The 15,978-nt window shown below is 44.3% G+C and overlaps 1 protein-coding gene across 1 annotated transcript; it reads left to right on the top strand.

Moving 5' to 3' along the window:
* Window positions 1-1,528: 1,528 nt before the first annotated feature.
* Window positions 1,529-14,427, top strand: tbc1d24 (TBC1 domain family, member 24). The gene is made up of 7 exons (XM_064322282.1): window positions 1,529-1,715; window positions 4,039-5,123; window positions 8,571-8,729; window positions 10,290-10,353; window positions 10,770-10,865; window positions 12,229-12,493; window positions 12,755-14,427. Exons 2-7 carry the CDS (start codon window positions 4,147-4,149, stop codon window positions 12,907-12,909), a joined length of 1,716 nt encoding a protein of 571 aa, XP_064178352.1. The 5' UTR covers window positions 1,529-1,715; window positions 4,039-4,146; the 3' UTR covers window positions 12,910-14,427.
* The last annotated feature ends 1,551 nt before the right edge of the window (window positions 14,428-15,978 follow it).

The raw sequence follows: 15,978 nt of genomic DNA, 5'->3' as shown, positions 1-15,978 counted from the left end.
AAAATTTAATTTAGGGGTTTATGATAAACCCATGGTACTCTGACCAAACTGGGGTTTTAGAAAAATGCTTAGCTTCCAATATCTTCTAGTTGTGAGATGGTAGGACTGCCGACTCAAGTAAATTCTCTTTGCAAAGCTGTTGCAAGTCTGCATATAGCCAGCAGAGGGCAACCCAGGCTTAGTTTTGAGAGGTCTGCGTCAACCGAACACTTCAGGCATATCAAGTCTTACTGGCACCTCATATAAAGTGCATATATAAAGTCTGAAAGTCAACAGGATATTATCAATAAATTCTCTATGAATATTACAAAGTGTAATTCTATACAGTGAGTTAGTAAATTCAGGTACTAAAGGTATGCAGTTCACAGTACCCATGAACCTTAAATTTAAAAAGTATTGATAGTGAGTAAAATATAATTAGGTTACCCTATCTCATATTTTCCTAAAACCCTTTATGCAGTGATACTATAGAAATAACCAGGACAACAGTACAAGTAATCACCTTTTAAAAACAGGGATCAGGAGCTGAACTGATTTTTCCTGACAGATGGGGGGGGGGGGGGGGAGATGTCCTGGTGATGTCATGGCACAGAGGAAGGAAGGATTTGATGAGCTTAAACCCCAGAAAGCTTCAGCAATACGTCTAAACTAAAGCCTGTTAACCCATTTGTCCCCACCAATCGCCCCCTTCCCATTAACCTATTATCACAGTTCCCTCCTCCACATGGTGTACTGTTGCAGTGAAGACACCTCATCATCCAGATACACAGGAATAATACATATGCTTTGAAAGTGTGATCACATTCATAAATGGCCTTTGCTTTTGGGTCTTTGTGCTTGCACACAGCAGTGCAATGATTTACAGTAGGCCTACAGTACAGCTGCAGGACAGATGGAAACCAGACAGTGAGTCTGTAGCTTGGTCAGGTGGTAAATGGAAAACTATAAATAGTCTACATGATGGACACCAATACCAAAATGTAATCGCTGAGCTATCGCGAACTCTGCCATTGCTATGTACAGATCTAAAATTGTTACAACAAGAAACACCAAAGGAATATGTGAACAGGCAGCCATTACTTAGGTAAAAATCTAAACCAAACAAGCGGGAACCAGAAATAGAGTGCGTAATGACGGATGAATTAAATTAACCGTAATAGCTGTCATGTGTTTCGCCTGTTGTTTCCGGTGTCTTTGGTGGACAAAGGAGGGTGCTGTTAGATTGCCAGGGTTCCGGTCCATCTCTCCTACCTTTGACAGTGCTGTAAACAAATCCTGTACAATTCAGTTATAGCTAAGTCCTGTAAAAAAAATAATAAAATAAAAAACAACTAAGTTTCTGGAATATGGCGAAAAGAGTAACCCACGTGCTTATTTCCCTAATGACAATAGCGGGTTTATTGATGTTCGTATTATTTTAAGTTTATCATTATCATGACGACTGCATGTGATAATGCACGTTTTTGTGTTGACACGAACTCAAGTAGCTATAATTTGCGCAAGTGATTTAGTATATTCTGCAGCTAGATTGGTCATTCAGATATCTCTATTGCAACAACGCCTGATTTACCCTAGCCTATTTCTGGCGATAGTGTGTCAGTGGGCGCAAAGCAACGCGCACGCTCGGAAGGGAGGCCCCGCCAAATAAGGAAAGTCCCAATGCGCATGTCCGGTACTCTGAAATGAGATCCAAATCGCGAGAGACATCTGTGCAGGTAGGAAGCATTTCCTGTAATGCTGTCTTCATTTAAATTTCCAGTATAGTGTTACCGTATTACTGTCATGGAATATAAATATGTTGTTCTTGTCGTTGTGATGGAACCGTTTGTTACCATTTTATCATGCATAGCATCTGGTACTTTGCTACCACTATAGCTGAACGTAATGTTTTGACATTAACTGAAAACGTCGGTGTGCATGTATATCTCTGCATGCATGGCATGTCTGGCAGTGTACATACATCAGCGATCCATAGGAATATGTATGAAATAAGTTTTTGTTCGTTTTGGATGAACGTCGGATTCAGTCGATTTGGGGAGAGTAACCGTCATTAGCTATGTAGCTAAGGTGTATAAGCATGAAATGTAACGTCAGGGGTTCTAGGTAGCGAACAAAGGTTATATTGAATACTTCGCGTAATTTTTGGTTAATACTGGCTACTGGCTAATCGACTACTGGCTATCATAGTTTGTTTTCACTTACAGATGCTGAGATTTTATCTGTCATTCATCGATATTTTAAGTGTATGTCTGTACTCTGCATTTCAACGCGGATCACTGTAGTTAACTCATAAATTCATTATAGATGAAAAAACTTTACATGCCTCCTTTTGTGCCGAGAACTAGAAAACCTGTCAACTAGAAAACCTGAATCCACATCCTTTTGTGTCTGGTTGAACAAAGACGGCTTATATAAGTAATAAAAGCAAGAACTCAAAACAAGATACAAAGTAGCTTTCATGTCCACTGATGTAAACGTCACACAGAACTCGGGAATCTAGGTTCTTTCTTCACAGTACTGATAGTCCTTATCCCGTGCTTTGATACTGTCCATCTTTTGTCAAAAAAAAAGACTCAGCAAGTTTGTTAAGGGAAAACAAGACCTTTTGAGAGAACGATGAAGTGTTGGACAGAAACAAACCTCGGGATTCCTGACTTATATTGTACACTCATGTGTATGACAGATGTGACAATGTATGTATGCTTTTCAGTGTTATCCTGTAATGCAAGAAATGTAAGAAAGCGAACAACTTTGTTTTATTTTATTTGCATTTAGGCCTAATTGATTCCTTCATCCCACATGTAGGCTGCTATGGATTCCTCAGCCGAACTAAAGTCCCTTTCTGCCCTTCTGGCAGATTTCAGTTTGAAAACTGGTTTTACCACAATGATAAAAAAATTTGCCTCATTTATAATTTGTGTTCAGTATAAACAGGAACATGCTATCCTGCATTACAACATGCAGAGTGCTCTCACTCAGACCTGAACAGCACATGCTGGTGTACGTTTGAAAGGGCCCGCATGGAATTAATTATTGATGTTTCACATTCCACAACTCTCTTGAATCTGGAGTCTGTTTTAAATGAATGTGTATGTTTTTCACAGTATTTTAAAGACCTACGTATGTGCATGTCCTGGACCCACACAGATGTGTTCTGACCAGTGGCCGAGTTGTAAAAATCTAGCCCAATTAGAATAATTGGCTAATGCTGTTTGACTGCAGCTTATCGCATGTAGCCTGTTGCACATGCACGGTAGCTGACCGTGTGTTGGGGGAAGGCTGCAGGTGGCATTGGGCTCAGGCCCAGCGGGGAACTGGTTTGAGCAGATTGGGTGCATTCTGGGGGCAGAGGCTGGATGGCGACAGTAGGTCTCAGGGGCCAACAGGAAGTCCTGAATTAGAAGTCACTGGGCTGCAGGGAAAGTAGAACAAGACGTATGTGATTGGGAGACTGTTACTGTTCAAGCAGTTGTGTTGTGCCAGAAAAAGGTGTAGGCTAGAACAATTGTTTCATCATAAAGCTTTAAGAAGTATTACATAAGACCTTTGTTTTGGGTTTTCTTTTTTTGGGTTCTGCGTTGAAAGCGCAGTTGTTCGCCCCAAATACAGTTTGGAAGGCAGTGACCTCCAGAAGTGTTTAAAAATCAACCACTGACAATGAGTAACATCTAAGTGATATCTCTCATTGGAGTTGGAGCAAAGTTAATTGTTAACCAGTGTCTTACGATGATGTAATTGTGGAGAATTCTTGCATTGGGTCTCAGATTAAATTTTATGGTTGATAATATGTTTTTCTAAAGGAGAGAGTGTTTCACCAGTGCAAAGGTTACTTGAGATGTCATCTGCAAGATGGTTAAGTTCTGTTCTGCTTGTGGCAGCTTGCATACTGTGTCTATTGATGTCTATTGATTGAAGTGATTTGGTGTTCTGGTGTGTATCTGCACTTCTGTAGGTCATGGGATTATTCTCAAATGAGAGTCTAAGCCTCTGTTCAAACTCTAACAGCTTCTCAACAACAATTTTCTCTCTCTCTTTCAGTGAACATCATGTGTGGCTCATAATCAACCTCAAAACATATCTGTGGTAAACGGGCAGATTTTCTGTGGCTCCCCGTCTCCCCGCACTCTCATCTGGGAGCCCTGGGCCATGTCTGAGGAGGACTATGGGCGCTTTGTGGACTGGGACCAGATGGGCGATCTGGCCAAGAGCGGCGAGCCAAGCAAGCTGGACTGCAGGGACCCGCGCGAGCTGAAGAGGCTGGCCAGGCAAGGCTACTGGTCCAAGAACCACAAGCTGCGGGCCCAGGTCTACCAGCAGCTGATCAAGGCTGTGCCGTGTCGCACCGTCACGCCCGACGCCGCCGTTTACCGCGACATCGTGGACAGCGTCGCCGGCAAGAAGGCCCCCACCAGCATCCCCTTGCCGGAGATTGTGGATGGCACCCCTGTGCCCAAGTACTGCCTGAAGGCGGAGGGGGTGGGGGCGGCCCACAAGATAATGTCGTGCGTGGCCAGCCAGTTCCCGGACATCTCGCACTGCCCGGCGTTGCCCGCGGTGACGGCCCTGCTGCTGCACTTCAGCCCCGACGAGGCGCACTGCTTCGAGCAGGTGTGCCGCCTGCTGGCCTGCAACGAGCCGGGCCGCCGCATGCTGGACCAGACCTTCCTGGCCTACGAGTCGTCCTGCATGACCTTCGGTGACCTGGCCAACAAGTACTGCCCCGCGGCGCACAAGCTGATAGTGGCCACCGCGCAGGATGTGCTGGAGGTCTACTCCGACTGGATGAGCTGGGTGCTGGGAGACCTGCCCTTCTCCCACGCGGCCAGGGTGCTGGACATCTTCCTGGTGGAGGGCTACAAGGTGCTATACCGCGTGGCCCTGGCCCTCCTCAAGTTCTACCGCAAGCAGAAGGCCGGCCAGCAGCTGTCTTCCAGCCAGGACACGGCGGGGGTCCGGGGGAGCATCCAGGCCTTCGTCCAGGGTGTCGGCTCCTTCGTTTCCCCGGACAAGCTGCTGGAGAAGGCCTTCGCCATCCGCCTCTTCAGCCGCAAGCAGATCACTCTGCTGCAGCTCACCAACGAGAAGTCCCTGCAGCAGAAGGGCATCACCGTCAAACAGAGAAGGTACATCGACGGAGATTCGACAGGGTGTCAAGAGGGCATCAACGGGGCATCAACATGGCAACAACAGGGCATTGACAGGGTGTCAACAGGGCAACAACATGGCATCAACAGGATGTCAACAGGGCATTGACAGGGTGTCAACAGGGCAACAACGGGGCATCAACAGGGTGTCAACAGGGCATTGACAGGGTGTCAACAGGGCAACAACGGGGCATCAACAGGGTGTCAACAGGGCATTGACAGGGTGTCAACAGGGCAACAACATGGCATCAACAGGGTGTCAACAGGGCATCAACAGGGCAACAACATGGCATCAACAGGGTGTCAACAGGGCACCAACAGGGCAACAACATGGCATCAACAGGGTGTCAACAGGGCATTTACACAGTATCGACAGACTGTCAACTGGGCATCAACAGGGTAACAACAGGGCATCAACAGGGTGTCAACAGGGCATCAACAGGGTGTCAACAGGGCAACAACAGGGTGTCAACTGGGCATCAACAGGGCAACAACAGTGTATCGACAGACTGTCAGCTGGGCATCAGCAGGGTGTCAACAGGGCATTGACAGGGTGTCAACAGGGCATCAACAGGGTGTCAACAGGTCAACAACAGGGCACCAACAGGGTGTCAAAGGGCTCAGCTCCAGAGGCTACATGAAGTGGTATGGGAGAGAGTGGTTGTGAATTCTCGAACTGACATTTTCTCTGTGATTCACCCTGGAAAATGTGCGTAGGAAAACAACATCCTTTGACCACATGTCCGAGGAATGCCTGTTAATCCAACTGCATCCATGTGTTCCATCTGTGTGAGCTCAGAGTGCTGTCTGCTGGCGCACAAGCCTGTTGCTTTCACCGTGCCGTAGATTTCTCTCACATCTTGCTCTCTGTCTCTCTTCCGATTGATCTCCTGTGCCTTCTTCCCATCTGCCACCACTGTCTGTCTCTCCACCTTCATTCCTGTGCTCACTTCTCATCTCATCTCCTGCCATGTGTTTGGTCTTCACAGGAGGTAGGTCTCTTCTGTTCTTGTGCTTCTGTTCACTTAGGCCAGCGAGCTCTGCCCTAATGACTTATTTGGAATCTTCCATGGTGACACTTTACCAGGCCATAGTTGAGAAATCTACTTCAAGCATCACAGTTTGTGTCATGGAATTAATTTGCCCTTGCTAGAATTCAGACATTTTCAAGGTGCGTATGTAATTTAGGCTATATACACTACATGGCAAAAGTATGTGGACACCTGACATCCAACATCTCATCCAAAATTATGGGTATTAATATGGAGTTGGTCCGCCCTTTGCTGCTATAACGACCTCCACTCTTCTGGGAGGCTTTTTACGAGACCCTGGAACATTGCGGCAAGAATTTGTTTCCATTTAGCCCCAAGAGCATTAGTGAGGTCAGGCACTGATTGGGCAATTAGGCTTGAGGTCAGCAGCACACTGTGCAGGCCAGTCAAGTTGTTCCACTCTATTCTTGACAAAACCATTTCTATATGGGCCTCACTGTGTGCCCGGGGGCATTGCCATGCTGAAACAGAAAAGGGTCTCCCCCAGACTATTGGGGTAGCACAGAATCATCTATAATGTCATTGTATGCTGTAGCATTAAGATTTGCCTTCACTGGAACTAAGGGGCCTAGCCCAAACCACGAAAAGCAGCCCCAGACCAAGGGGTGTCCAGATACTTTTGGTCATATATTGTACTTTTTTTCATTAGCCAGAGCACTGCATTTATTTTTAGAGAGCCAAACATAGAATGTTCTGGAATCTTATTGTAATTGTAATGTTTCTTCATTATTTTTCCTAAAAAATGGCTAACCCCTAGAAGGTGCCATGAAGACTTGCTGATTTTTGCAAGCTGGTAGTGAAGGCTGAAAGCTATATGATGACAGTGCTCTTTAGGCGCTTGTTGGTGATTTAATAAGCAAAACAAATTGAAACTCTGAAAGGTCAGCTCTCTATGTCCTACCTCCAACATCAAAAACATTGCACAAGCAAATTTGCACAGTATTGTGAAATAATTCTCCAGCGCTCTTATTTTCAGTTCTCAAACTTGGTTTTCCCAAGGGCTGTACTGTGAGATGTGCCAAGTTTATATGTATAACATTTACCATACTGTAATTGTACAAAAATAGTCATAATCTAGTTGCATTGAGGGATTTAAAAAAAAAAATTTTTGCAAAAAATACTGAAAAGTGAAATAGCATATATTTGCTTAATTTCTCCTTTTATACCATTTTTAACATCAGTCTTAACTCCTGTGTCCTTTGTGCTGTTGGATAATTAATAGAAAAAGTTGTGGTCATTCTTTTGTACAAACTCCCAAGTTCTACTCTCCCCCGTTTAGGTCATGTGATGTATCCAATATCATTCCCTTTATTGTCATTTTGTTGTTGCCTTTCACTTTTTTGTTTTTTATTGCCAGGGTTTCACTTTGACCGTGTAAATTTTGCATTTTAAAATGTGCACAGATCATTTTCAAGACTGTGGTTGTGCAGTATGCTAACTATATTTATATATTTCCTACTGAGTTATTGTGGAGGCAGGGGAAGGGTCTGGAACTGCTGCGTATGTGTCTGGCTTTCAGTTCTCTTCCCTGAATTGCATAATTTGATCGATTGTCCTGTGATGGCAGGCTTTTCAGATTTTCCAGACCTCTCTGTCTGACAGATAGAGTGGCTTGAAGCTTGGGAACACGGACACCTGCGTTATTTTAGCGGAATAATTCAGCCAGTTATGTAATAACGGGCTGGACTGAATAAAAGCCAGAAACATCTTCAGTGTTCCGGGACCAAGATTGCCTGTCCCTGCTCGAGGCTCTGGGAGGCAGCAGCTGTTCATTAGCTGAACTGCATTAACAGAGATTTTGATGGCTGGAGCCGTACTGAATGCAAAGCCTGTGTCTTTGAACACCACCACGTCAACCTTTTCAAACTAAAGCTGAATACAGCAATGAGCTTTAGTGAACCGTTTGGCTCTCGCTGCTTCAGTGTTTTGTTTTTGTCAGTATTTATATCAGGGGTCCTCAATCTTATCCAGAAAGGGCCGGTGTGGGTGCAGGCTTTCATTCCAACCAAGCAGTTACACACCTGATTCTGCTGATCAACCACTAGAGTCTTTGCTAAGGACCTTAATTAGTGGAATCAGGTGTGTAACTGCTTGGTTGGAATGAAAACCTGCACCCACACCGGCCCTTTCTGGATAAGATTGAGGACTCCTGATTTATATTAACAAAGCTCAGTTATGGGCTAGAGCTGTGATGTCATGTTTGCATAATTTACTGATTGTACGTTACATCCAGCGTCAGCACCTCAGTGCAGATCTGTTTTGTAAAGGCATTGGGCAGCCACTGTAATTTAATGTTGACTGGGCTCCGATTGTGGGTGGCACTGACCAATCCCCTTCTTCCCCCACCCTCTTCCTTGCTGTGTGTCATCTGTAGGCGGAACGTGCAGCTGGCGGTGAACGCGGAGAACTTCTCCTCCGGGATTGTCAGCGCTAAGGAGATGCGGGACATCTGGTCCTGGATCCCAGAGCGCTTTGCCCTGTGCCAGCCCCAGCTCCTCTTCACCACAGCCAACCACGGCTGCAGCCTCAACAGGTACCACCCGAGGGGCGGGGCAAAACCACGGGACCAAGCTGAGGTTCATTGTTATTGTCCTCTGCTGTGGCTTTCCCCTCTCCAGCTGAAGCTTGCAGTGAAATCCGTACAAAGTACACAAACGATCATAAAAGCAGTTAGACGCAAAATGGAAAATGCTTCTCTGCTTCTTTATGGTTGTTTTGTCTTCTGGTCCCAACCATGGGTGGGTAGGTTCTGGATTGAGCACGATACATGATGCCCCTTTTTAATTTTTTTATTTAGACATTCATTTTTTATTTATCTTATTTTAACCAGGAGGACAGGAGGAACCCATTGATCAAAATTTCCTTTACAAGTAGGGCCTGACCTAAAACAAAGCCGCTACAAGTAAAGACGACCCCCAACTCAAATTATTAGATCTTAAGGAATTTTAAAAAGCCTACAGAAACTGGGAGACAAGTTTAGATCTGCTGATAACAGGACTGTTTCCAGAAGAACAATTACCAGAAGGCTGGCTGATGCTGGTTTTGTCTTAAGAAGATGCGATAAAAAAAGCCACTGCTCTCTCAGAACACTGGTGACAGAATGCACTTTTACCTGAATATGGGAAGTGCAGTTCAGACTGGTTCCACCGAGTCCTATGGAGCAAGGGGTCAAAATTCCAACAATGTAGTGATGCCCCAGAGACGTGCCTTCATAGATCAGGAGAAAGATTCAACCCTGAAAGCATCAGTTAAGCACAGACAAGGTGAAGGCACGATATGGGGAGCATTTTCATCGGGTGGTTTCGGGGGGTTGGTGCGGTGTGACCAGTCAATCAATGCAAAAGAGTACAAGAGAGGATTACTTCCTAGCATCCACAAGGTATTTTCCCAACAGGAAAGAGCAGAAGTAATTTTTCTGTAAGATAATGCTCCTGCCCATACAGCCAAAGCGACCTAAAAGTGGCTAAAGAGAAGGTCCCTGAAATCCATGTTTTGGCCAGGTCAGAGTCCTGATTTGAACCCTACTGAGAATATCTAGTCCCACTTTCAGCACGATGTGGTTGGACTAATAGTTTTCTAGTTGTGATCAACTGTTGGAAGCTGTTAAACATGAGGGGAACAATATTGACATTTCAGTGTGCAAGAGACTTTCTGAAAGTTCGCCAAAAAGACTAAGTTGTCTGAGGAAATCTAAAGGAAAAGCTATCCCATACTAATTCATTATTCATTTTCCAATGCTTTTGTTGCCCTTGAATTTAAATAATAATGAAAATTTGCCTTGGCTCCTTTTCTTTGCTCAGGGGTGTATGTAAACACAAACTGTTTGCTGTTGCAGTAGTTGAATTTCCCTTATTACCTTTTATTGCCTGCTTGCAAACCATTCAGTGGCAACGACAATATAAACCACTGAGTGTAATGTTCGCTTTAAATCCTGGACGTGAAGTTCAATTTGCTGGTCTTGAGTGTGGTTTAGGGTGCTGACAGCACACACAAAGGTTCATTCAGTGTGATCCTAACTCAGCTGCTATTTCAGGGGCTTGCTTCTGTGTTTTCCTGTCTGATGTGTAACAGTTCTGTGTCTGTCTCCTGGCAGGTTCTACTCGCACTGTGAAGGCTATGAACCCACTCTGCTGCTCATCAAGACCACAGATGCAGAGGTACAGCACGCTGGGCCCCAGTTCACACATACTGGGGCCCCTCACTGTCCTGCCTCATACACATACTGGGGCCCCTTACTGACCTGCTTCACACATGCTAGGGCCCCTCACTCCTCTGCTTCACATGCACTGGGGCCCCTCATTAAGCTAAATCAATAAATATAGAGCAGTGTCATTTCACCTGTATTTCTCACTCTTCCTTTTATGAAAAATTCCTTTAATCCTCTCCTCCACTCACCTCCACGCTACTATCCCATATCCCATGGGACCGGTCCCAGTTTCCACCTGCTTCATTCTTTGGGCGAACCGCATTGTGGGCTTGTCTTGTCTGGGTGAACATGTCCGGAGCTGTGTTTGACAGGCCCTGGTGCGGAGCCTGCTGTAATGTGATTTCACCCTGCGCTGCCTGTGCCCAGGTGTGCGGCGCCTATCTGTCAACCGACTGGGAGGAGCGCAAGCGGGGCGGGAGCAAGCTCAGCTTCTTCGGGACAGGGGAGTGCTTCGTGTTCAGGGTGAGTTTACTGCGTCTCTGCAGCCTGGGAATGCCCACAGAAAGACACGCTGCGGTTGTCTGGTTTCTATTCGTCTCGTATTCCTTTAGTGAAAGTCCACACACCATAACTACTGTCAAATGAAAATTCCACCTGCAATTCCCTGATTTCAGTGCTGTGTTGTGTATTTTCAGAAATGTACATTTTTACTTTCTGTAGATGGGAATACGAACACCCAGAGCATGCTTTATAATTTATCGCTTCTAAAAGTTATGCCTGATGATGTAATTAGGAACGTCTGCATTCCAGAGTGTATGTATATTGCTGTTCACATTGTCTGTAACTTGTCATTGTCTTGGCAAATGCGTTGTTCACTGCCCTTGCTCCATTTTCATGCCTCGGGCTCCCAGAGTTCATTGCAAAGTCTTTGTTTGTGCTGTCTGTGAGATGTTGGCGAAACGCGTGATGGGAATTGTATTGCTGGTGTTAGTGAGCGCAACAAAATCATAAAAATATATGATTTGAAGATTAGTTAAATGAATCAAGCTTTATTTGATATATTTATATTAACGGATATGTCACTGAATATATCTCACCTGATAATACACAATTTATAGTTCCTGATTCTTTGTATTTGTTACCAGGCAAGAAATATTTAAGAGTAATGAGTGAGTGTGGTCACCAGAGGGCGCCATTTGCTTAGGTCTTCATCTTGTGTCAGGTGTTTGTGATGATGACGATTTTTTTCAGAATTGTGTTGAGTTGAAATATATGCAAGTTGATTTTGCAGTCAGGAAAGTGCCAGTTTTTTTCTGGATTTTAGTAGGTTTCTTAATGTGTTTTTAATGTCACATCAGTGGCTTAATATAAATCATGAAAATCTAAGAAGTGTTGTTCATCAGTGCATTCTTATTTAATAATCCTATATATGTTTGTCTGAAAAACGTCTGGTAAGAATGTTTAAAGCAGTTGCAGAAAAGCTGCGGGTTTAGCCATTTTTCCATGCCCTGCATGAATCATTCAGCTTGTGCTGTGCACTAATGCCCTCGCGCTGCAGCCACCAACAACTAGAACTCAACTAAACCCGTAACCTGAGCCCCTTACATGCAGTTACCTGAGCTGCTCTACACCTGACACCTGACATGGGCTCCAGGCAACCAGACAGAGACAGACCCAAGCCCAGCGCAATGACGTCACCCTCTCTGCCTTTATCGTTTATAATTCGGGAGATGGAGAAAGCAGGAGTGGGCGGAGTCTATGACATCATCCGCCAAATATGGGTCCTTTGTTTTATTTGTGCTCCCGGTGGGTGTCGCAGGCCTTTTCCTTTGTTCTTTCCTTTGAAAGCCCTAAATGGGGTTAATATGTCGCTCTGGCCATGCAGCTGAAGCCCGAGATGGAGAGGTACGAGTGGGTGGTGATACGGCACCCCGAGCTGGCCTCTGCCATCCAGGCCAAAAGCGAGGAGTCCTCGGAGGATGGGGCGCCCGCCCAGCCCCAAAACTCCGCCACAAGCGCCCTCCCCGTGGCCGAGTCCGGGGCCGACCCCTCTGACCGCCTGTCGCCCTTCCTCTCCGCGCGACACTTCCACCTCAACTCCAGGAACACCTCCATGTTCATGGCCGGAAACATGGAGTCCATCATAGTGGGTGAGTGCGAGGAGACGGTGTGTTCTGCGGCAGCTCTCTGAAGGGCCTCTGGGCATCCTCCTCTTCTGCAGTCTTAATTACGTAATATGGATAACGAAGGAGGAAATGGCCTCCTTGCCGGGCCCTAATTACTGCCCACATATGGAAGGCTTCTTCAAGAGTGTGACTTTCAAATGTAACTGCTCACTGTCGTGGGAGTGAGGAAAGTATGATTCGTACGCGTGCGCCTCCAAATCATTCCCGCTATTTCTCTCTGACCAGGAGGGGGCGACGGCAACGCCTTGTACATTGACGCAGAGCTGAACCACGGCCGCACCGCGCACTGCACTACGTTCGACAATCCGCCGCTGTGCACCGAGAACTTCCAGATCGCCCTGCTTGAGGTGTGGGGCTTCCAGGACGCCATGAGCTCCTAACGGGGGTCGAGATGCAGCCCGACACTCTGGGGCTAGGCGGGAGAGCATCTGGGAACTGATGCATTTATAGGGAGAGTCCAGGGCTACGATGTATCACGTGATTTGTCGTAGTCTTATATCTTTATTAAGAAACAAGCAAGCACCATATCCATATGCATTTGTATCATAATTAGCAAAAAAAAAGTATTGTTTACATTTTTTTACGGAATTGTATTAGTGAAATCAGTAATGCAGTATTTCTTTTTTATTGTTTGCTTGGAGGGTACAAACTTTGACAGTGATAGCATAATTATAAGTTACCGTTGTAGCTACGCATTGTTCCTTTGCGCATTTACACTAAATTCTATTTTTCCTGTTTTTATATGCAGTATCCACTGTAATTACACATTTTGCTTAGCGGAACCCTGTAGAGCTTTATGTTTCTTTTAGCAAATTGGCTGCATACCATTTGCCAAAGACCAGCACTAGGTATAGAATGAAACCGTAAAAGTTGTCAGCAATCTTTGGTGCTTTTAGTATAGCATATATGATAAAATATTGGTTGTTCGGTGGAGGAAATTGTTTGTTTTTCTCTATAATGTGTGTTGTGTTTGTACATAGTCAATGTAATCAGATGAGGGTTGTCCTGAAAAAGAATTGCTGCACCTTTAATGGAGACACATTGATTTGTGGGGGAAAAAAGGAATTTATCGTGATTCTGTCAGCAAGTCGTTTTAATTGGAGCTCAAAATTCTTGTGAATATTACTGATAAAAGAGGATGTTTGAAAATTTATTCAGGCAATATTTGGAAGGTGTCAAACAGTCACCAAGTGAATGCCCATTACTCTGAACCAAGTATTCAGCCTAATACTCATTTTATAATTCTACATTAACAGTATGAAGGGTGTATCTCAAGCACAATTTCTGCTTTTACTTCCTTTGTCCTACTTATCAAGGACCAAAATAGTCAATGTTGTGTATTGTCCTCTGTATGTGGTTTTTTATATGTGGTTTTTTTTGTAATATTGCACATAACAAAGTGTACAATTGAGACTGAAACAAGTTGTAGTACCAGAGCTGATATTGTTGTGCAGAGTGAATACTTTTCATTAATTAAGCTTATATTTTTCATTTAAAGTGTTTATGGTTCTGGTGAAGAATTCCATATCAGCACTGAACTTGCACTTACACTAAGACTTATTCTGCAGTTTGTTCTAAGCTTAGATTTGCATTGCATTTAGGCGTTTAGAAGACATGCTTATCCAGAGTGATTTAACTGAATACTAAAAGGTTTTGGCAACAAACGCCTGATGCTAATATTAAATCGCAGTGCTGTTACACAGTGTTGATCGTCACTGTAATGCCAGCAGGTTGTCTAAACCGAAGAAATGACTTGAAATTATTTGATTGAGTATTGGGGAATTAACAGATGGTGACTAGATTGGTGACTTGGTTGTGTATCAATGTATTGTGTCATGTTTTGTTAAAAATGTGCCGCAGTGAAGTGAGAAATTATAGATCAGTATTTCAAAAACAAATACATCTTTGTTGTCGTTTTTCTTTGAATAATCGTCTTAAACACTTGCGTAACCCATCCTACAAAATCAGTGAAGGAGCACCGTGTTAACGTTCTCTAAAATATTTATTAAACGTTTTACTTCAACATAATTAATATTAATGTATGGCATGCGTTAGCTATGTGAATTCATAATTGTACACGGAAGAATAATCGATAATGTAATTGCTTTGTGGAACACAGCAGTGACGTGCAAGCGTTCTGAAACATAGTGGGAGAGACCACTCCGTCCACCTAGCTAATACATTATGGTGGTGCCCATTTTTCCGTGACCGCCGGGGACATGTTTTTGTACAATAACTTGTATCGGTTCCTTGCATATATTATGAGAATATGCTTTTATAGTTTAAAACGTTATTCCATGGCGGTAGCTGGCATAAAAACTAGTGTTATGTTGTGGCCGAGACGCCCTTGAAACCAGCACTGATGCCTGAAGGACTTCCACACCCGCACACGTTTACGCAAGCGCATCTCGGCTATTGACGCCCAAAAGGATAGACCCATTTATGCCATTACGGCGGTACGTCCAGAGCGTCGCAGCGACGCCACATTAAAATTATTATGGCTCCTGTATGTACTGGTGCCAGTCATTCCAGAAAGAAGCGCTTTGTGTTACCCAATCTAAGCATCTAGATCAACATTCACATACGTTCTAAATTATTGTAACAATATTGCAGATTGTTTATGTTTTAGTGGCCGTTCACGGTTTCATATTGGCGTAGATAATTCCTTCTCTTTCACAATTAATCGGGTAAGGTTCAGCAGGAAAGCAATCACCCCGTTGACTTACGGTAGGCAACCTTATCCTGTGGCCAGAGACCGATCTTCAACTGAACTCATTCGACATTCTGCACACCCTGCCAATGAGCTTATTTCGAGCCCATGGTTCGACTGCGCATCGCCAATTCTGTTTTCAAACCGATGCAGAGTTCTGCGGTATGATTTTCGATAACACGTAGCCTACTGTCAATTTAAAAATAGCCTAATTTAACTCTTTTTTAACTCCATTCCTAATGTGCCCACAATTAGCGTAACCGCAGTGCCATAGGTAAAACAATGTATTTTGGCTTTAGGATGCTGGGACAATTTGTTAGCGCAAATAACTTGAGATGATGTAATGAGATAGACAACATTCCAGTTAAGAAGATCATAACACTTAGAAACGAATCTTGAAGACTCGACGTGTATTCTGAATGCCACTTAAGTGCCTGCTGAATATTTTGGGTTGTGTCCTGTGAGGGCATTGATTATCACGACAGCTGTCAGTATCAAAGTTGCCTTTGGTTTGTCCACTGTAGTTGAAAAATTACAGATTTCCTGCTGCAAAAAAAGAAAAAGAAGAAAAAACTGTAGCACACAGTGTGTGTCACACGTGGCACTTAATTAATACCAAGCCCAGTTTACTACAAAAAAGAAATCCTCTGTGTGTGTGGGGTGGGGTGGGGTGGGGGGGTTAGGGGCGGGAGGGTGTCTATTATACATTGAAGGTTGAATTAAATTTCAGCTGTTAAGG

This window comes from Anguilla rostrata, chromosome 2 (assembly GCF_018555375.3).
Source record: "Anguilla rostrata isolate EN2019 chromosome 2, ASM1855537v3, whole genome shotgun sequence".
NCBI lineage: Eukaryota > Metazoa > Chordata > Actinopteri > Anguilliformes > Anguillidae > Anguilla > Anguilla rostrata.
Note: the sequence above shows the minus strand (reverse complement) of the source record. Positions and strands in the feature narration are given on the sequence as shown.

Excerpts from the sequence above, each read along its gene's own strand:
- tbc1d24 (XM_064322282.1), top strand. The coding sequence starts at position 4,147 with ATGTCTGAGGAGGACTATGGGCGCTTTGTGGACTGGGACCAGATGGGC. Across the intron at positions 10,354-10,769 it reads TCAAGACCACAGATGCAGAG|GTGTGCGGCGCCTATCTGTC; the intron begins GTACAGCACGCT and ends GCCTGTGCCCAG. Across the intron at positions 12,494-12,754 it reads CATGGAGTCCATCATAGTGG|GAGGGGGCGACGGCAACGCC; the intron begins GTGAGTGCGAGG and ends CTCTCTGACCAG.